Source organism: Oryctolagus cuniculus, chromosome 6 (genome assembly GCF_964237555.1).
Source record: "Oryctolagus cuniculus chromosome 6, mOryCun1.1, whole genome shotgun sequence".
NCBI lineage: Eukaryota > Metazoa > Chordata > Mammalia > Lagomorpha > Leporidae > Oryctolagus > Oryctolagus cuniculus.
Window position 1 is genome coordinate 44483769 of NC_091437.1, and position 21373 is coordinate 44505141.

At 46.3% G+C, this 21373-nt stretch overlaps 1 protein-coding gene across 2 annotated transcripts in view; it reads right to left on the bottom strand.

The window, feature by feature from the left end:
* ADAM19 (ADAM metallopeptidase domain 19) overlaps positions 1-21373 on the bottom strand; it is a 92586-nt gene that overhangs the window by 59727 nt on the left and 11486 nt on the right. The window contains exon 3 of one of the 2 annotated variants that reach the window (XM_002710340.5): positions 21148-21218. In XM_002710340.5, the coding sequence (XP_002710386.2) occupies positions 21148-21218 (71 nt within the window). Of the gene's footprint in view, positions 1-1592; positions 21092-21147; positions 21219-21373 lie in introns of those variants that run through there. The other variant, XM_008255329.4, reaches the window with a different exon arrangement.

A 21373-nucleotide genomic window follows, 5' to 3' on the forward strand; every position in this document is an offset into this window, starting at 1 on the left:
CACTGGACTGCACTAGGACTTTCAGGAAACGAGTTGTGAGTGATGCGTATCCAGGAAGAGAAGAGCACTGTCCAAGATTTCCCACCCTGCCCCCTCCTTCCAGCTTTGACAGTACAGCAACTTCTGTTGCACCCCACGGCTGCTGTGCCCTAGAGCCCACTCACAGGCAGGTCAGTAGGACACTTGGCCTGTGCTGGGCATCACATGACAATGGCAGCGGGTACCGGAGTGCTGACTGGGGTGAACCCAGGTCACTTAGACCCTGAAGTTCTTGAGCAAAGCCTGCATCCTCTGAATGCCCTCTTAAGAAAATAAGCTGTCTCCAAAGACCAGACACAAAATAGAAGTTCACACTTCTAGAAGGGAAAAACAGACTGGCCCCCATGGCAAACTGGAATCCACTGGTACGAGCGCCCAGGCCCTGGGAGCACACTGCAACCCGAAACAGCTCTGACTGGCTTTCCTAAAGCTTGGGGCTGCCTAACGGACAATCGCTTTAAGTCCTATTTACTATCAGCCATATTTCAATCGGTACTCTAAGCTAAAACTCCTGCTCAGCAGCCGGGAGCAGCACCAAGACTGAAATGAATTTGCAAAATGTCTTCTGAGAACTCACCCCTTCTTCCTCCAACATCAGATAATCAGATAAGCAAAGCCTGTGAAGACAAAGTGACAGCCATTTCCACATTACTTTGAAAAACAGCCTATGCAGCTCTGCTCAGCATTAGCAAACTGCTGTTTTTACTGGCGCCTCCTTCCCCTGGTCTCACTCCATCTGGATCATCCAGGAGGCTCCAGGCAATGATGTGCTGGTGAGGTTTTGGGTGATGAGCCTCGCTGGTCCCTCAGACTGATCACCCCTCCAAAATCTAAAGGTGGCACCTGCACCGTGCAGAGGGAAAGTCTAGGGCTCAGTGCTTTGGTTTGAGCACCAGCTGCACGAGGCGCCTGCCCTTCCAAACCATGGAAAAAGGGAAAAAAGGACTGGTTCCTCTCAAAGTCACACCAGAGCACTGTCAAGTCTTTCACACTAAGGAACCTGTCCTTACACACTCAGGGTGCCTACACAACCAAGAGGCCTGTTTCAAGTTCTTAGGGCTCCCTAGGAGAAACGTATTTGAGGAAGATTTGCCATTCATGTTTAATCAGGGCAGCTCTTGTATAATGCTGCAAAATTAGGCACACACTTGTAAAAAACTTAAGAGCACACACTCAAGTGCAAATCTTTCTACCCAGTAGAGCAGACAACTCCAAGTTTGCCATTTTATTGCCCCTGGGGTACTAACAGCTTTCTAACAATTTGGCAATCTTATCTCATCATTCCTCCTGTCACTATCAAAAGTACACACACACAAGCACACATATCCCTTATCCAACTTTAACTCTCTTTCATCATCTTGCTAGTTCCCATTTAATGAAACAGACTCCGTTAAATGCTCATCATGTATTTGTATGAAAACTGTTTGAATTGAGCCACTTAAACCCTCTCCATTTCTAGCCTGCAAAATGAACAATGAATAATTACTATTTCACAGTGGTGCTGACAGAATCAAATAAAAAATACATTCATTAATTCTAGCTCTTTCACTCACCAACTGTGTGACCCTGAGCAAGATGGCAACTCTCTGTGCCTCAGTTTTCTCATCTACAAAAGGGTGAGGATGACACAATGCACTTCAGAGGGTTGCTATAGAAACGTTAGAACAGGGACAGTGCTTAGGTGCAGATGTTAAGACACCGCTTGGGACACCCACATTCCATACTGGAGTGCCTACGTCCAAGTTCCAGCTCTGCTCCTGATTCCACATCCCTGCTAATGTGCACCCTGGGAGGCAGAAGACGTCTCAAGTGCCTGAGCCCCAGCCACCCACATGGGAGGCTTGAATGGAGTTCTGGGCTCCTGGCTTCAGCCTGGCCCAGCCCTGGTTATTGTGTGTACTTGCTAAATGAACCAGCAGATAGAAGATCTGCCTTTCTTTCTCTCTCTCCTCGTCTCTCTGCCTTTCAAACAAAAAGGAAAATAAGTTTTTAAAAATTTGCAAACAAAATAAAAGTGTTAGAAAAGTGTCTGTAACATAGTAAGCCTCTATGACCAATAGTTACACACAATAAAAAAATGTGAAAAAATTCTCTGTATTTACATTGTGCAATACTATTGTTAACATTTTCTCCAGGACTACTTATATACACACAAAGCAAAAGCTGGATAAGTGTTAAATATAGACAACAGGCAGGTAAAAGCTCATAATTCCACTCTTTCTCCTTTAGGGTATCTCTGTATCTTTATATAAAACTTCTCAGCTATCTAGGTGATATTGTACATGGCACAGGCTACTCAGCATCCTTGTACATCACAGGCTACTCAGTTTTCCTTTCTATCAAATGGAAATGGAGATGCTCATGACAGGAAGGCACTGGGAACTGTTTTTGAAAAGTAGAGAGCTCTTCTAACGTAATGGCTTATGCTAGTCCATATTTGGATCAAAATAACAAATCCAATAAGTACTATTTTGTTTTGTTGATTTTGTTTTATTTTCAAAGAGGGTAAAGAAAAGTGAAGAGACAGCTAGGGCTGTTTCAGAACCAAGATTTCCAAATCAGTGCTCATTCCACCTCTGACTCCAAAGGAATGGAAACAAACCAACATGCCAAAGGCATGGCCCTAACGCCAAATAAGGGATTGGTAAGTCCTGGGGCCCACAAGCAGAGGCATTCCTTTTGGACAGAGCAGTGAGGCCAAAGAAGGGGGAACTTTAGAGGCTGCTCCTGTAGTAAAGAACTGGAGCCTGCTCCGATCCCACGAACCTACTTAAACAAGCTCCCTTGTTGTGAAAGGGACAGCTTTTCAGAAGCAATGCTGCTAAGCCAAGATGGCGCCACCAATAAGCCTGGCCGATGCACAAAGCTGCTTCGTCTGTCTTCTTTAACTTCCTTATTCAGGAAGTTTGCAAACAACGCATTCAACCAATACTCCTTTTCACCCACCACTTCCCATCACATCTTCTCCCAGCCCCCATAGGACCTGGCACCCTTGTGACCGGCTCCAGGTCATGTGTTTTGCTTTTAGGTTTTATACCAGAGGATGTTTGGATGAGCACCGTTTACTCCTGTAGCCAACAGGGCTGTTATTTAATCCCCTTCGTGTCTGTCTGTGCTGCCTCTGCAGAGATGAGTAACCTCTGTGTGCAAGCAGGGCTGACGTCTCTGGCCCAATCTGTGTTGATTTTGAGGGATCAGGCGGCCTAACTGGCAGGGATATGGCGGATCTGCAAAATGGCCCACTAAAGAGTTCAGGGATTTATTTTTGCAACGTTCTAAATACCTCATTACAAGTGTTTATTGGAATTGGAGGAAAACAGTTCAGGGAAATGGGGTAATTTTTTCAGTGTTTCTGAGGAAATCTAAGCAAAAATATGCCTGACAGCAGCCTCTGTAGCAACCAGTTTTTGGTAAATAACCAGTGTTGTTCATAATATAAGCTGAGACCACAGACAACCTGAAGGTAAGCATCAATGCAAGGAGTATGAGCAAATGGCCTTGTTGTGAAGATCAACTTCGTGGATAAGACGCAGAGGAGGTGCAGAACCCACAGAGACCACGGGGCCTTTCACAATATGCTCTGAAAGAGGGCACTGGGGGGACACCCTAATAAGAGCAAATAGTCTGGGAAGAAACAGGTGGGTGAGGACCACAAACTTCCCTAATGTAGGTCGAATAATAAATAAAAATTAGAAAGAAAGATAAACATTCCCCCCTCATTGTGCTGCTTTCTGGCACACCTGGAGTCAGTTGCGGTCCCTGCCCTTACGTGACTGGCACATTACAAGCCTGGAGAGTGAGGACATTGCCTCTTTGCACTTTGAGATCATTGCCACCACTGTGGCCGTGGCTAGCGCTGAGTCAATGCAGGTGACGCTTGCAGTGACTATTAGTTCTTGAATCCATCCCATCCTTTCCAAGCCCTGGTTCTGCAGCTGACCCTCATTCTACACGGTGCCCCACAGACTTTCCAAAGTGCTTTAGGGGCAAGGAGGCTAGCGTGCAAGGTGCACTGTCTGCTTCAACAAAACAATCTTTAATTACCACCCCCTCTGCCCGCTACACCCCTTTCGTAATAGATGAAGAACTTGAAAACAAGCAAACATCATGTGGTTATATTTTGTTTCTAAACACTAAATCTCAAGAAACCACAGAAAGGGGCTGGTGTTGTGGCACCATGGGTTATGCTGCTGTTTGTGATGCGGCATCCCATATGGGAGTGCCAGGCCTGGTTCCTCGACTTCTGATACAGCTTCCAGCTAATGCACCTGGGAAGGCAGCATGAGATGGGCCAGGTGCTTGGGCCCCTGCCACACATGTGGGAGACCAGGATGGAGTTCCTAGCTCCAGGCTTCAGCCTGGCCCAGCCCTGGCTGTTGTGATCACTGGGAAAGTGAACCAGCATATAAAAGATTTCTCTCTCTCTTTCCCTCTCTCTCTCTCTCTCTCTCTCTCTCTCTCGTTCTGTCTTTCTCCCTGGCTCTGTTGCTCTGCTATTCAAGTAAATAAAGCTCTCTTAAAAAAAAAAAAAAGTAGATGTCAGTGGTAGGGAATTCCAGAGCTGGGCTATCCAGACACACCCAGAAAGCAGAGAGGAAGGATATCTGTGCATGTCATCAACAACTGTAGATTAAGCAGCACAAAACGGTAGACTGTGGGATGCAGGCATCCAGAAGCTTGCGTGCCACACAGCCTAATTTCATCACATGTTTGTTCTGGGTGCCCAATCAGCTGCAGTACCTCTTCTGAGCCTCAGGCTCTACCTCTATCTGCAAACTCGCTCACTTGTTCTACAGATATTTATTAGGGCCAGTCATGTGCCAAACACTGGGCTAGGGATGGGGTGCAGCAGCTAAGAGGGCAGCCACGGTTCTCCTGCACCAGCACCTGTGTCTCCACCATGAACATTAAAAGACCTCATCAGTGAGAGCACGCAGCAAACAAGGGCAAGCCATGAAGAAGGCAGGTGTGATTGCTCAACCAGGAGGCAAGTCCTGGTTTCATGGCCTTTCTTCTTTCCTTCCTAGAACAGCTGCAAAACAGTGGGGTAACCAATTTCCAGTTTCCCCTAACAGACGCCCTACATAAACAAAAAGGAAGGACATGTGGAGGCATGCATATGTACACGTGTACATGTGTTTAGAGGGCAGAGAGCAAGGTTGGCCCAGAAATTAGTAAATAAGGATACTCAGCTTTGCTGATCTTTTCTATAGTCACATTCTTGTCACTACATACCTGAGGCCTTTGCATTCCTATACAAACCCCAATCTACCATCAGTAAATCAAGAGATAAAGAGCTCCTACAAAACAAGCAGTACTACATCCCTCCCAACACTTAGATCACCCTTTCCTGAGCTCTCCAGTCTCCCTCCAAAAGACTCCCTTTCCATGACGTGACCTCCCCTTCCACAGAAGGGGGGCCTTGGAAAAAGAAACTAAGCTTGACATAATGTGGCCATTATGGCCCCTTGGCCCAGCTGGACCCTTCCCTAGGAAGACTGATGCAAGGGGAGAAAATGTGGAGACTGCCAGTTTTATAGGGGGAGGAGCAAGGGGAGTGGGAGGCCATGGGGCCACACTGGAGCTATGGAAGAAACTGCAAAAGAGCCATGGCACGAAGTTATAAAGAGCCCATTTCTCCTTCTACTGGCCGAGGAGAGCCTGGCCCAGCCCCACCCACTCAATGACATCCTTGTTTTCAACAAAAGCCAGCTTGAGAATCTCCAGGGGCCCCCAGTGAAGCCTTAGCTGCTGGAAAGGACAGAGGTCTCAACAGTTCCTGGGAGATTGGATGCTTAGAATTTTAGATAAGGGAGGAAGACAGAGATAGCCAGGGAATGGGCAGACACTGCTCCTTCCAGGACTTTAAGGGGTACGGAAAGAACTCAGGACACTGCTTCTCACAGGACTTTTTATCAGTGGATCTCTACCACAAGCCTGCAAAATTGGTCACTGGGATTTTACATTCACCTAATGAGAAAACCAGATCCACGCAAAGAAGTGGCTTGCCCAAGGTCCCACTGCAAGCTAAGGGCAAGTCCGGGAACTGGCACCACTATCCTGCTACTTACTGAAGCTCGGGATGGTCTTGAGCCCATCTTTTCCCACAGCCCATATTTGACCTATTTTCCAGTATCCACAATCCCATCCTATAAACATCTCTGGAATTCTCCTTCTTCTGTCCATATCATCTATCTCTTAGCTAAATCATTGTTCCTAAATGCATTTTGGAAGTTGTCACTATCTATCTCCTGAATTTCTTTCTTTCTTTTTTTCTTTTTTTTTTTTTTTTTTTTTTTTTTTGACAGGCAGAGTGGACAGTGAGAGAGAGACAGAGAGAAAGGTCTTCCTTTTGCCGTTGGTTCACCCTCCAATGGCCGCTGCGGCCAGCGCACCGCGCTGATCCGATGGCAGGAGCCAGGTACTTATCCAGGTCTCCCATGGGGTGCAAGGCCCAAGCACTTGGGCCATCCTCCACTGCACTCCCTGGCCACAGCAGAGAGCTGGCCTGGAAGAGGGGCAACCGGGACAGAATCCAGCGCCCCAACCGGGACTAGAATCCGGTGTGCCGGTGCCGCAAGGCGGAGGATTAGCCTAGTGAGCCGCGGCGCAGGCCTGAATTTATTTCTCATCTGCTTCTTATGCCCTGGAGATAAAAGCCCAAACCCTTTAAGGAATCTCTGAAGCCCTCCAAGGACTCAGTTCCTGCCTCTGCTCTCAGTTCTAACCATAGAAGGTTTCTTTTTCAAATGTCACTATTGCCTTTGAGCTGTTGTTCCTGCTACTTGCGCTGCTGAGCACCCTGTCCCCCCTCTGTGTGGGCCAATTCTACCACACCCTCCACCACCACCACAAGCCTTCCTTTCTTCACTTCCTCCTAGAAGCTTTCTTGGTCCCCAGTCCAGGGAACTTCCCCCTCCCCAGGCTCTCCGCTTCTTCCATTTTAGCCCCAAGCACATGATTCTGTAATCGTTTATTATCTACCTCTTGCACTAAGCTCCAAGCCTGACAACTGCGGCTGTGTTTTCCTTACCATTTCTTCTCCCAGGAATACTCAGCACCTATGCCAGTACCTGCCTCATGGTTGTCACTCAATGGCATTTGTTGAATGAAGGAAATATGGATGTTAGGAATTCTCAACAAGCAGTCCCAGCTCAAGCAGTCCCCACACACTGGAGCCAGGGAAAAGTCAGGGATTCCCTGACCCAATACCCACACCCACAGTAGAATTTGAGCAGGACCTTCAACTTGCACCACGGTACCCACGCACCTAATCATTTAGAGTGCAAGGGGTCAGAAAAAGGTCTACATATGTCACTGAATTTTAAATAGACAAAGAGTAAAGTTCACGTTCTTAAAACCAAAATACCTGGTGAAATGTAAATGCTGTCTCTCATTCAGGTTCAGAGTTCAGGACAGAGTCAGTCCACAAGGCCACAGCGTCAGCCTCCTCCTCTCAAAGATTTTCTCTCGGGACAGTCATGCTCAGTTGCCCAAGCACAGAGGTTGGACAATTTCTAGGGAGCATATAGGAAGAGCACTCACTCCCATCCTTGGACCTCGGAGCAAAGACAGGGCTGGAAGCTGGGACTTGCAGGAATCTCCTAACCCACATGTCTGTCTCTACATTCATCCACATCCACTCACCAGGCAGAGTGGATAGTGAGAAAGAGACAGAGAGAAAGGTCTTCCTTTTGCTGTTGGTTCACCCTCCAATGGCCACCACGGTTGGCTGGCACGCTGCGGCCGGCGCACCGCGCTGATCTGAAGGCGGGAGCCAGGTGCTTCTCCTGGTCTCCCATGCGGGTGGCAGGGCCCAAGCACTTGGGCCATCCTCCACTACACTACTGGGCCACACCAGAGAGCTGGCCTGGAAGAGGGGCAACCAGGACAGAATCCGGCGCCCGGACCGGGACTAGAACCCGGTGTGCCGGCGCTGCTAGGTGGAGGATTAGCCTAGTGAGCCGCGGCGCCGGTACAAGCACCTTTTCTAAAAATAGCCTACCTGGGGCCGGCATTGTGGTGCACCATGAGTGACACCAGGATCCCAAATCAGAGTGCCAGTCCCAGTTGCTCCACTTCTGACACAGCTTCTTGCTGGTGTGCTTGGGAAGGCAACAGAAGATGGTGCAATTATTTGGTCTGTTGCCAACCATGTGGGAGACCAGGATGGAGTTCCTGGCTTCTGGCTTCAGCCTGGCTTTTGGCTTCAACCTGACTCAGACATGGCTGTTGCAGCCATTTATGGAACAAACCAACAGATGGAATATTCTCTCTCTTTCTCTCTCTCTCTCTCTCTCCTTCTCCTTCCCCACCCCCTTGCTCTGCCTTTCAAATAAATTAATTAATCAACAAAACAAGAAAAGAAATAGCCCATCCACTTCTTTGACCCCATGGTTTTGCCTGAGACAAGAGAGAACTCAATTCAAAGTCAAAAATGGGACAGGAAAAAGTTGAGCCTTACACTTCTCAGATACTCTGATAACCCAGTAGGGGAAGGAACAGCAACCCCATCCCCAGCCTCAACCCCCTCACTCTTCTGTGTTCACATGACTTGGCTACTTAGGAATATTGAATTCCCAACACATTATCAGCCCTACAGCTTTGAGTTCTGAATCAAGGGATCCAGACCAAATATTTATATATTATTCTCTCAGCCTGAATTCCTTTCCCATTCTCCCACTCATCTTTTCCCTTCTCTCATCTCTTAAGACAGAGCTCCAAGAAATCTTCAGGGAAGCTTCCCTATTGCCCAGTCATAAATTCCCTCTTTCTTTTGACTTCTTAGCACTTTACTCTCAACTAAACCTCGTAAACACGTACGCTGCTGTGGATTATGTTGTCTGTATGTCATCTTCTCTCCCACAGAACACAAACTGCTTAACAACAAGGATGTCTGTATTTTCATCCCCACTTCCTATAGCACCTGGCATAAGATTGTACACAGAGATGTGCAATCAATACTCTCTGAAATCAAACTCGCAGAAAGGAGAAAAGTTAGCTCAGGCTTAAAAGGCATGAGATCTACAAGCTGATGAACAGGTTAATAAATGAGTATATCCATACAGTGGAAGAATATAGAGCAGTAAAAAGAAATACTCATTCATACTGAAACACAGATAAACCTCAAAAACATCACCCTAAGTCAAAGAAGCCAGCCACAAAACTCCACAAATTGTATAATTCCACTTTCGTAAAACATCCAGAGTAGGCAGATCTACAAACACTAGTCTGGTGGCTGCAGAACAATGATGGAGGGCAGGAGAGAATGGGGAACCACGAGTTACATCAGTTTCTAGGGCTTCCTTAACAAAGTGCTACAAACTAGTGGCTTAAAAAACAAATTCACTGGAGCTGGCATTGTGGCACAGCATGTAAAGCTGCTGACTGCAATTCTAGAATCCTATATGGGCACCCAAAATGGGCACCAGTTCGAGTCCTGGCTGCTCCATTTCTGATCCAGCTCTCTGTTAATGTGCCTGGGAAACTAACTAAAGATAGTCCAAGTGATTGGGTCCCTGCGCTTCAGCCTGGCCTAGCCCTAGCAGTTGCAGCATTTTGGGGAGTGAATCAGAGGATGGAAGATCTCTCTCCCCATATCTCTCCTTCAAACCCTGCCTTTTAAATAAATAAGTCTTTTCTTAAAAAACAAAGGGGAAAAAAACAAGTTTACCAGCATACAATTCTGGAGGCTAAAAGTCCAAACTCGAGAGGTCAGCAGGGTCAGGCTGCCTCTGAAAGGGCAGGGGACGCATCTATTCCAGTCCTTTCTCTTAGCTTCTAAGTTCCTTGGCTGAGGGCAGCATAACTCTGTGGATATACGTGTGCACAAAGGTCCCCTTGCTATAGAGACACAAGTAAGACAGGACTAGGGGCCCACCATAATCTAGTGTGACATATTCATATACTTACAACAATTCAAGTCCCAAACTAAGAGTACTCTGAGCGGCTAGTATTTGAGACTTCAACACATGCATTTGAGTAGACACAATGAAAAACTCTAAAAGATATTGTCTTTGGGACAGTACCTATGGAGTGAGAGGTATAAACTGTCAAAACTTAAAACATTCTAAACATACATGCCATATGGCCTTACTCTATTTCCAGGTATTAATCTTACAAAAATGCTTACAAATGTGCTTACAGATTACATACAAGCCTATTACTGCAGCAGTATTTGCCATAACAAGAAGTCAGAAACCTATCTTCCATTATTAGGGAAATTTAATAAATGCTGGTCTATTATCAGTGGCATCCTATGTCACCATTGAAAAAATAGACAGGTCCAAAAATATGCTAACATTGTAAGGCATTGAAGACAAATAATGGAAAATTATAGAAGAATATATAAAGTACAACCTTTATTTTAAAACTCTGTTGCTTATTTAATTTTTTTCTAGAGTTTAATTGTGAAAAATACCAAACCTTCTACAAAGTTCTTGTGTAATTTTTAGATGTTTTTGGTAATGCCCATGCTACATTTCAAAAGTGGAAGGAAAATATGTTATAAAACCGAGGATATAACATAACCCCATTTGGGTAAATATATGTAGGGTTAAAAAAAAACTATGTTCAAAAAATATGAAGTTCATGGTAAATACTGCCTCCCTGGATGCTAGCTATTGTTATCTTAAGGTAAACAGCTTGATAATAAAGGGACTCTCGAACTCAAGAACAACCCTGACTTCTCCCAAGTTCACAGCTTCCCTTTGCTCTGACAAGGGTCCATCTGAGGCCAAGGGGCAGTTGACAGCTTCCTCCCATTCATTTTACCCTGTGCTCCCGCTGAAGGGCAGCCAGGAGAAATAAGCTTGAGACAAAAGAAAACCGTGGACATCCTTCCTGGCTGCAGAGGCAGCCCTGGCTGCAGGTCCCTGGAAGGAGATAGAGCCGGAACTTGCGAATAAATCCCGACCTCCTTAGGGGATAGTTCAGGGCTTTGCTAAGGGGAGGGGCCAGATGCCCATTCTGTGGGCACAGAGAAGAGGTACAGGTGAGCTGGTTGAGAGCACTGTGAAGCTACATTCTTAAGATACAGTGAGATCAAACCGGGCATGGCTGGGGAGCAGAAGCGAACTTCCTCCCAGGAGCAATGGGTCCTAAGGTCAACTTTTCTTAATTACATTTGGAAACCAATTCAGGGGAATTCCCTCTTACATCATTATTAAATGTTTTTCTGAGCCCTGGAAAATACAAATAACAGTGGCTACTTATTGTGCCCCAGGTGCTGTGCAAGTCCTTCAGAGCATTATTTACTGTTTTCACAGAATGCCCTATGAGGTGGCCACTGTTATCACCAACAAGTGGATGAGTAAACTGAGAATCCCAAAGACAAACTGACCTGGCAAAGCTTATAAGTTGCAGTGAGTGTAAGGAGCCAGGATCTGAATCCATACCTACCTGGATTACAGCATCACATTACATTGACATGCAAATTCTAACCTGCGGGTAGGGAAGGCAGACAGAAAGGAAAGAGGCACAGTAGAACAAGGGAGAAGAAATGACAATACTAACTGGAGAAAAGTCAGGCCTGGCAGCTAAGAGGCCACATCATTTCCTAATTAAGAGTCTGGACTCTGGAACCAAATGGATCCAGTTTCACATCCCAATGCTGCCCTCCCACCCAGGAGATCTTGAGCAACTCACACCATTCCCCATCTCAGAGTCCCCAGCTGCCAAGCAGGGTTAACACACCTGCTACACCTACCAGGTAAAGTCTCTATCCTTAGGCTGGACTTCTCTAAGGGAAGACTAGGCATGGGAACATGACTCTGAATTTAGCAAATGTTGTTAAGCAATAAGCACACCAATTATTTCCCAATATGTTTTTCTCTTTGTCACTTTCACGTAGGAAGAAAGCTTTGGAGGCCACGTGTGATGCCGTGTGTCATCACCTAGACACCTCGGAGAGCACTGGTTCCTGACTTTGCATACATGAAAGTTAGCATGGACTGAAAACCTGCTTACCATGCCCTAGATGTTGCACTAAGCTTGTGATAACATAGGACATCTCTAAACCTCACAAACCCTATGTGTTTTGTTTCCTGGGGCTATTGTGTAATAAATTACCACAAATGTGGTAACTTCAAACACTTTTTTTTTTTTTAAACAGACAGAGTGGACAGTGAGAGAGAGAGAGACAAAGGTCTTCCTTTGCCGCTGGTTCACCCTCCAATGGCCGCCACGGCCAGCGCAACGCGCTGATCCGAAGGCGGGAGCCAGGTGCTTCTCCTGGTCTCCCATGGGGTGCAGGGCCCAAGCACTTGGGCCATCCTCCACTGCCTTCCCGGGTCACAGCAGAGAGCTGGCCTGGAAGAGGGGCAACAGGGACAGAATCCGGCGCCCCAACCGGGACTAGAACCCGGTGTGCCAGTGCCGCTAGGTGGAGGATTAGCCTGTTGAGCTGCGGCGCCGGCCGACTTCAAACACTTTTTAAAGTAGTTTTCTCACAGCTCTAGAGGCCAAAAGAATAAAGTCAGAATTACTGGGTCAAAATCATGGTGTCAGCAGGTCTGCACGTACTCTGGGAGAACCCCGCTGCCTCTTCCAGCTCCTGAATGCTGCCTGAATTCCTTGTCTTCTAGCTGCATATCTCCAAGCTCTTACTTAGTGGTCACATCAGCTTCTCCTCTGTCTTCTCTATCCTTCCTCTCATATATTTTGAGTACATTTTGGACACACCCAGATCTCAAAATCTTTTTCTTTCCACATATAAAGCAACACTGTCAGGTGTTCGAGGGACTGGAATGTGTATATCTTTTAGGGGGAGAGGGCACATTTTTTACCCCCACCTCCCATACCCTACAATGAAGGTATCAGTGTCTTTATTTTCCATGCAGGTGGTATGATAGAGTAAGAGACAGACAGACCCGAGTTGGACTCTGACTCTGACACTGAGTCAATTAATCATGCTTGCTTTTTTCCATTTATAAAAATGCAGATAAAATGATATATTTTTCAAAGGGCTGCCAGGAAGCTTAAGCAAGACATTTTGGGAAACACCTCTGCACAGGAACCAGCTCTCAGATAAATGCTCATGATTCAGTATTACTATGAATGCATATGAGGAAATCAAACTCAGAAGGCAAGTAACTTGCCAAGAGGCACCTAACCAAAGTGTCAGGGCCTGAAATTGAACTGACTCTCCAGGGCACCAGCATCTGAGTCTGTTCTACATGTTTATGGCTGATGTGTTGATGGCCTTCAGAACGAATGTGTCTAGGTTATTTCCGCTTTGGAAGTCCCTAGATACTGATTTTTGTGCAACTGAATAGCTATATCCCTTCAGATCCTTCCTAGTCACTGAGACTGAGCTTAATTAAGCAATGAATTTAAGAAAGTGCTATCGGGTTTCCAATGATTCAGAAATAAGAATGTCTTGGTTCATTCAGCCTACTATAACAAAACATCATAAACTGGAGGGTTTACAAGCAACAGAAATTTTCTCACAGTTCCAAAGGCTAGAAATTCCACTATCAAGTGGCCAACAGATTTGGTGTCTGGTAAGGGCCCCCTTTTCTGGTTCAAAGATGTTACCTTCTAGCTATGTCTTCACATGACAGGAGAGATTGGCTGCTTCTCTGGGGTCTGTATTACCAGGACACTAATCTTATCCAGGAGGGCCCCACTTCCTATTATCATGACCTTGAGAGCTAAGATTTCAACAAAAGAGCTCAGGAGACATGCATATTCAGCCCATTGTGAATGGAGGCCTTGTTTATACAAAGATCACATTACAGGGATGCTGCTGTGGTGCACTAGGTTAATCCTCCACCAACAGTGCAGCATCCCATGTGGGAGCCGGTTCTAGTCCTGGCTGCTCCTCTTCCAATCCAGCTCTCTGGAAAAACAGCAGAAGATAACCCAAGCACATGGGCCCCTGCACCTGCATGGGAGACCTTGAAGAAGCTCCTGGCTTCAGATCGGCCTAGCTCTAACCGTTGCTGCCATTTGGGGAGTGAACCAGTGGACAGAAGACCTTTCTCTCTGTCTCTGCCTCTCATTGTCTGTAACTCAACCACTCAAATAAATAAATAAAAACTTAAAAAAAAAAAAAAACACATCAGATGGGCTGGCAACCCTTTCCCTCTGCAACTCCAAGGGTTCTGGACAATGTGGAAACTGTAAATTAAACCAATCTCAGTTTACAAGGCTGCAATTAGAAACTGTGTCTCTTGGAATGTCATTGCGACACACTAGTAAAGCCACTGTCTGCAATGCTAGCATCCCATAGGGCACCAGCTCGTGTCCCAGCTGCTCCACTTTCACTTGCAGTCCAGTTCCCTGCTAATGGCCTGGGAAAAGCAGCAGAAGATGGCCCATGTGCTTGGGCCCCTGCCACCTATGAAGCAGACCTGGCTCCTGGCTTTGGCCTGGCCCAGTCCTGGCTACTGCAGCCATCTCTCTCCCGTGTCTCTCCCTCTCTCTCTGTAATTCTGACTTTCAACTAAATAAATAAATCTTTAAAAAGGAAGGAAAGAAGGAAGGGAAGGAGGGAGGGTGGAAGAGTAGAAGGGAGAGAGGGAAGGAGAGACAACATACAGAAGGAAGAAGGAAAAAAAGAAAAGAATTAAGAAAGAAAGAAAGAAAGAAAGAGAGAAAGAAAGAAAGAGAAAGAGAGAGAGATAGAGTGAGAAAGAGAGAGAGAGAAAGAGAGAGAGAGAAAGAGAGAGAAAGTGAGAGAGAAAGAGAAAGAGAGAGAGAGAGAGAGAAAGAGAGAGAGAAAGAGAGAAAGAGAGAGAGAGAGAAAGAAAGAGAGAAAGAGAGAGAAAGAGAGAAAGAGAGAGAGAGAGAAAGAGAGAAAGAGAGAGAGAAAGAGAGAAAGAGAGAGAGAGAAAGAGAGAGAGAAAGAGAGAGAGAGAAAGAGAGAGGAAGAAAGGAAGAGAGAAAGGAAGAAAGGAAGGAAGGAAGAAAGGAAGGAAGGAAGAAAGAAAGGAAGAAAGGAAGAAAGAAAGGAAGGAAGGAAGAAAGGAAGGAAGGAAGGAAGGAAGGAAGGAAGGAAGGAAGGAAGAAAGAAAGAAAGAAAGAAAGAAAGAAAGAAAGAAAGAAAGAAAGAAAGAAAGAAAGAGAAAGAAACTGCATCTCAAACAGCATCACGGGGTCTCTCTGGAACAAGATGCCAGCCCAGCACTTGGAATTCACTGCCTTCAGCGTCAACGCAACAGGGTTAATTCCATTCCTGAGACTTGCAAAAAAAATATTTGAAGAAAATTTCAAACACCCACAGGCAGCTCTCTTTAAAATCTGGTGTCCCCACCCATGCATCCAACGGTTTCCTCGGCCCCAATCTCCCTGGGTTATACAATCTCAGCTGCAGGGAACGGGGAGCCCAGCTGCATGCAGAGTTTGGAAAAACATTTTGAATACTTTGGATCTGCCAAATACTTGGTTAAAGAATGATATCCTTTAATTTCGTAAGCCATGTGTATTTTAAATGAAATGTAATCCATATGTCTGTTGATTCATTTAAATGCAACTCAGCGAAGCATGGTTTACCAAGAGGTTTGGGATACAGCCTAAGCCTCTCTAAGCTTCTCTTTGATCCAGGAAATTGAATTTTGCCAATAACAAATGAAGCTCCTGAGGAGCCAGGGTCAAAGAGAGCTGTCCTTTATCCTAGGTAAGATGTTAAAGTCTACCCTTGACCCAAGAGGAAGGTGGGAGGGTAACAGCAGGGAGTGGGTGGTATTCAGGGTTTTGCTCCAGATCAGCTCTGTATTTGTACCAGGCCTCCTTGGAAGAACAGTGCAGAGCCCTAAGAGGTGATCACGAATCCATCCTATTACAAAAATAACTCCTTTCCTGCCTGCTAATTCCCCACCCCCCATCTCCATTCTCCCTGCATTATCCAATACAAATACCTTTGAGGGGGGAAAGGAGGAAATTAGAAGGCTAGATCACTCTACTAGTTTTGAAAGACTTAATTTTCCAGGTCATGGTTTGATTTCCAGGACAACAAAGCAATCTCCTTCCCTATAGTATCTCTGAAGAAATGACAAGAAGTTAGAGATATGAGTAGAGTTTAAAGTCAAAAATAAGGGTGGGTATTAAAATCAGTAAATGTCCCAATTCTCCCTTGACAATTACCATTTCCAGGAGATCCAAAAGTAGATATCCCATGCACAAAAGAAGTAAAAACCCATTCTTATCAGCTAGACTATCTGCCTAGACGCTGTCTGCACTCACACACAGTGAAGGGGTGACACCAAAGGACATGTCTGTCTTTCTTAAGACAAAAACATATCGTCATTGGGACTCAAGGAAGGACAGCATATAAAGAGATGAGAGTCACAGAGGATGTGCTAAAGAGAGCAGCAGAGAGAAGTGCATAGCCACAGGTCTTTTGGGAAAAGGAAACTCTTGTTAAGCAGCTCATTCGCTCTTGAAGGTGATGCTGTGATACCATGACCCTGCCCAGGGGAGTGTAGGCCAGTGAGCCTCCTGGAAACCAGTTGAACAGCTCAGTACACTCTCCTCTTGGGAAAAAGGGAAGAAAGGAGAGATTCATCTCCCCAGATGCCTACAATGGAGGAAAATTCCATTTGCCTTCAGCAAATATGGTTCCTGCATTGATGACGCAGTCTTCAGAAAAGGGTGGGAATTACATGGGGAAAAAACATTATGAATATATGTCTCAGAATGATGGGTATAGAAAAAGCAGCCTATAATTTCTGCCCTGTAATTTCCCTTCTTGTGTTTTCTGTTGCCTGAACTGGTAAGTCCTGAGCCAGAGGTTCAACTTCAAGGTCCCATGGTTCTGGGCACCACTTCCCTTTTCTTTGCTGCCCACTGTTTTTGAGGATATCTTCACCACTGGAGCAAACTCCCTGAGCCAGAGGCCTCTTTTCCATTTTTCTACACATTCAGTGTCCTTAGTTTCTTTTTCTAAAGATTTATTTATTTATTTTAGAGGCAGAGAGAGAGAGAGAGAGAGAAAGAGAAAGAGATTATCCATCTGCTGATTCATTCCCCTAATGACCACAACGGCTGGAGCTAGGCCAATCTGAAGCCAGGAGCCAGGAGCTTTTTCCGGGTCTCCTATGTGGGTGCAGTGGCCCAAGCACTTGGGCCATCTTTCAGTGCTTTCTCAGGGGCATCAGAAGGGCAATGGATCAGAAGAGGAACATCAGGAACTTGAACCAGCATCCAGATGCGATGCTGGCATTACAGGCAGAGGCTTTACCTGCTACACCACAGCGCTGGCCCCCTCAGTGTCCTTTAAGTAATGGTACAGGAAGAGCTCGGAAAGCCCAAGTGGGATAAAATCCCCATCTGACAGATGAGAGAGTTGAGGCTCAGAGGGTCAACTGGCTTATTGCCTCTTCTGAACTCAGTGTCATATCCACTGTACCACACTGCCTCCAACGCACATGTTTCTCCTAGCAACAGGTATGCTCACGCCAATATTTATAAATTATATACATGTGTGAGGATCAATACCAAACAATGTAATATTGTTTGTACTTCATTAGAGCAGAGTACTATCTTTGTGACATCCAGTTGAGTTTAAAAATGCAAATTATTGAACAACATTTCTGGCATAATCTCATCTCTGTTCTCACTTCCCCAGCAGAAAGATCTGTGTATGTATGCATGTGTGTGTGTGTGTGTGCGCACACATGCTCCTATGTGGTTTTATCTATCAGCAACCAAGTGTGTACTCTTGCCTACAGGCATAGAGAGGACCCAGGGCTGGCCCGCCAAAGGGTTAACAGAGTTTCTTCTTGTGGGTGGGAAAATTTTACTCTTTGTATTTATTTGGCATGGCTACTATATTTTATAAATGAGCATGCATGGCCTTTGCCATTTAAAAGTGATAAATAAGAAATAATCAAAGCAACCACAAAATGAATGTAGACTACAAGTCAAGCACTGCGCTGGGCCCTGCACAGGGACCACCATGCTCCATCCTCTTACCCGAGGGGAGCAACCTGAGGCTTAAAGAGGAAACACAGCTGGCAGGGTGACAGAGCCAAGATCTGAGCACAGAACTGCCTGGCCTGAAAGCCGTGCTCAGATTGTCCCTAAGAGATCATTCTTTTTCTCTTGGACTCAATAGAGGAAAGTGAGTGTGTCTCTCACAGCGATGTCATCTGTTTATCCTAAATTGCTTCGAAAGGGAGAAAACGCTGCCAGCTGCCGCCATTGAACTAAGACCCCTGGGTGTGTCTGCTGCCTGAAGCAAAGCTCCCTTTGCTATATCCCCCTCTCTGCCCCCAACCCCCATCCTCCATCCTCACCATTCTTGGCAATGAGCTCTCCATGTGTGAATTCCATTAGAGGCTTGCTCACTGCTATTTCGGGCCATGCATTAGCACTTGGGCTTTGATTTGATGGGCGAAGGCCAGACACCTCAGGATGATGAAAATGAAATTTAAAACGGCCTCTCCCTCCCCTCACAGTCCTGGAAGTCTTGGCCCACATCTCCTGGGATGCCTGAGAATTCAACATATGGGGGAATGTGCACGGGGGACTGGGAGGCAGGCGGTGGGCTATGTAGGGAAATCTTCATAATCGATTAGTGCCTCTGACCTCAGCAGTTCCCTCTCCTTGAATCTGTCGTCTCCTGGCTGTCAACCTGGCTCACTCCCTCCCCTCCTCCATTCATAAGCAACAGATCCCTCCCCACCGCCTGCTCTCCCCACATCCCAGGGTTCCCATTGTTGCCTGCATAGCACCTGACATGCGAGACCCTCCCTGGCTGCTGTGCTAGTTCCCCAACTAGAGCATCAGCTTAGTAATGGCAGCACTGCTGATGCACAGCTTTACCCCAGTCACTACACTGGTGTCTGGAACATTACAGAAGCAAAGGCTAAGAAAAGAATTAATGAATTGGCTGATGAGGTTAAGAACCAGAGCCTGTGCAATCACCTAGCACAGGGCTTCGTTTCCCCTTCAATGTCATGGGATGATAGCAACTTTAACAGGGGCATTTGAAAAATCAGAAAAGCATCCCCCTCCCCCCATACTAAAGCTGTTTTGAATTCATGGACTCGCAGGGACCATGAATGAGAAGTTTTCAGGAAATAAACACACTAGCAAGTCGTGTGCAGTTGGAGTTCCGCTTGCTAACACATGTTCAAAAACAAAAAGCCCAATTTGGATGAAAATAGCAGGAAGCTATCCCCCGGGACACCTGGTGAGGTCATATTGCTTGGCTCTGCTGCTTCCATTCTGTCAAATCTCCTGCCTTCAGCCAGCTCCAGGAGACCAGGAACCACATCCAGCCCCACGCCACTCACTGTGAAGCGCAGCTGCTCTCAGAGCCGCAGACAATAGGGCAGCATTCTGAACCTGAGTGCACTCAATAAAAACCACAGCTGCTGTTGACCACTCACTGCCTGTGCTGTGCAAGCGCTTCACGCACATCAGTGCTCACAACCACTCTGAGGCTGGCGCCACTGTCCCCACTTTCTGAATGACAACACGGAAGTTCCAAGAGAGTCAGCAATGTGACCCAGGCCACCTTCTGTGACTCTAGACACAAGTCAAGAACGAAAACAATCCCTCATTTACTTGCAGAGTGACCTTGACAACTGCCTATCCCCTCTCTAAGGCAAAGTTTCTGCATCTTGCACAAGACTAATACTTCCGTTCAGTGTTTTCTAAGGCATCTTCCTGCTCTTACTTTCTATGACAAAGGTTTCAAAAAGAGGGGGGAAGCATGGCAACTTGAACCCTGTTTGTCTAGTCCAGCTTTTAAGGTTTGCCCGTGCCACCAATACCCTTAGGAAGCTTAAGGGTGGTACACTCCACAAGGGGCAGAGCAGGACAGATTCCTCTCAGGTAACAGGGGACATTCAGACTAGGGCTACAAGGGCAGGGATCATGAGAACCAAACCAGGCCCCTGGGAAACTGTCAAGAACAGCCCTAAAGGAAGACAATCAGAGGAGAAAGCCCAAGAAAGCTGAGCCCACACCATCAGAGGATACAGCCAGGCAAGGAATGGCTGGTTTTACTCTCCAGTGGTGGGAGTAGCAAAAAAAATGATTGCCATCCTATACACCATATACTACAGGCCAAGGGAAGATGTGGATGACACCCCACTGCCACACAAGCTGACTTAGCTGAATTTACCCACATGGCACATTGCTCACCCTTTTCTGCAAGTGTCTGAAGAGCCCAAATTAGGAATAAATTATATTCTCCCTTTCCACCCAAGCTTAGCAGCCATTCTCATCCTTCTGGGTATGGGAAGGTCTTTCTCTAACCCTTTCTTGGCAAGGATATATTTGATTACTCATAGGCTTCCAGGGGGTTCTGCAAGCTGCCAAGAGGAGGTGGGCAGCTCTCCAAGCCATGCATCCCTCTCTGCAATGTCTTGGTGGCAGAGCGGCAGACGAAAGCAGGACTGTGGGTGGGAACTTATAAAGGACTTCCGAGTCCCCTGGACAAGTAAAGAGAGCTCTTCAGTGAGCAGGCAGATTGAGAATGGCCAAAGATAATAAAGCCATTGAGAATGGCTTTATTAAAGCCACGTGCTACAACTAATCACCTCTTTGATAACATGAATCGTTGAGCTATATCTGGCTGCAAATCGATGAGGAAGCATTTCTGGGCCAAGCTGCCACCCAAGATGAATGGGGTTAGCAAGATGGAGGCACTGGGCACAACGAAGCCAGCAGACTGCTGGTCATGCCATTGTTGGGAAAATCTTGGATTGAGCTGGCCCAGAACAGATGGGACAATGGGAGTCTGGGGTGCCAAATCCCAGCACTTTGCCTTGCCTCTCTCCTCTCTGCTATTTTCCTCTAATCTCCTTCACTTCCTGCTATGTGATGGATTGGGGCTAGTAAGGCAGCTGCTGAAAGCTTCTAGTCCATCCCCTCCCTTAATCACATACACATACCCCTGTGTGCCTGCAGTGAATTGTAAGAGGCCCAGCAAACACAGGCTTAGGAAATTCAAGCAAGATGTTAAGCAGTTCAGTAATCTCACAGCAAGTCAAGAAACTGTGGAAAAACTGTCTTTGCAAGATGCTCCCCACGAGAACCAAGGGTGGAGAGTTTGGGGTCACTCCACAGTTCCTTCCTAAACAATGACATCTGCATCCGGTGTTAACATGGAAGTTAATTGTTTCAGTTAAGACAAAGAAGGGGTCTACTTACTCATTCTTCTCCAGGTCCATGATCAGTTCTTGTCCCTCGGCCATTACCCTGAGCTCAGCTTTAAGTGGATGCTAAAAGCAACAACAAAAGAATGTCAGTTCCTAAAAGCAGGGACCAAGGCTCCTAGCGATGGCCACGGATTTAGCACAGTGCTCAGACAGGACTCATGGGAAGCATATGAGAAAACACCAATTGTATTTCAAGAGTACATTTCCTATGGAGTCAG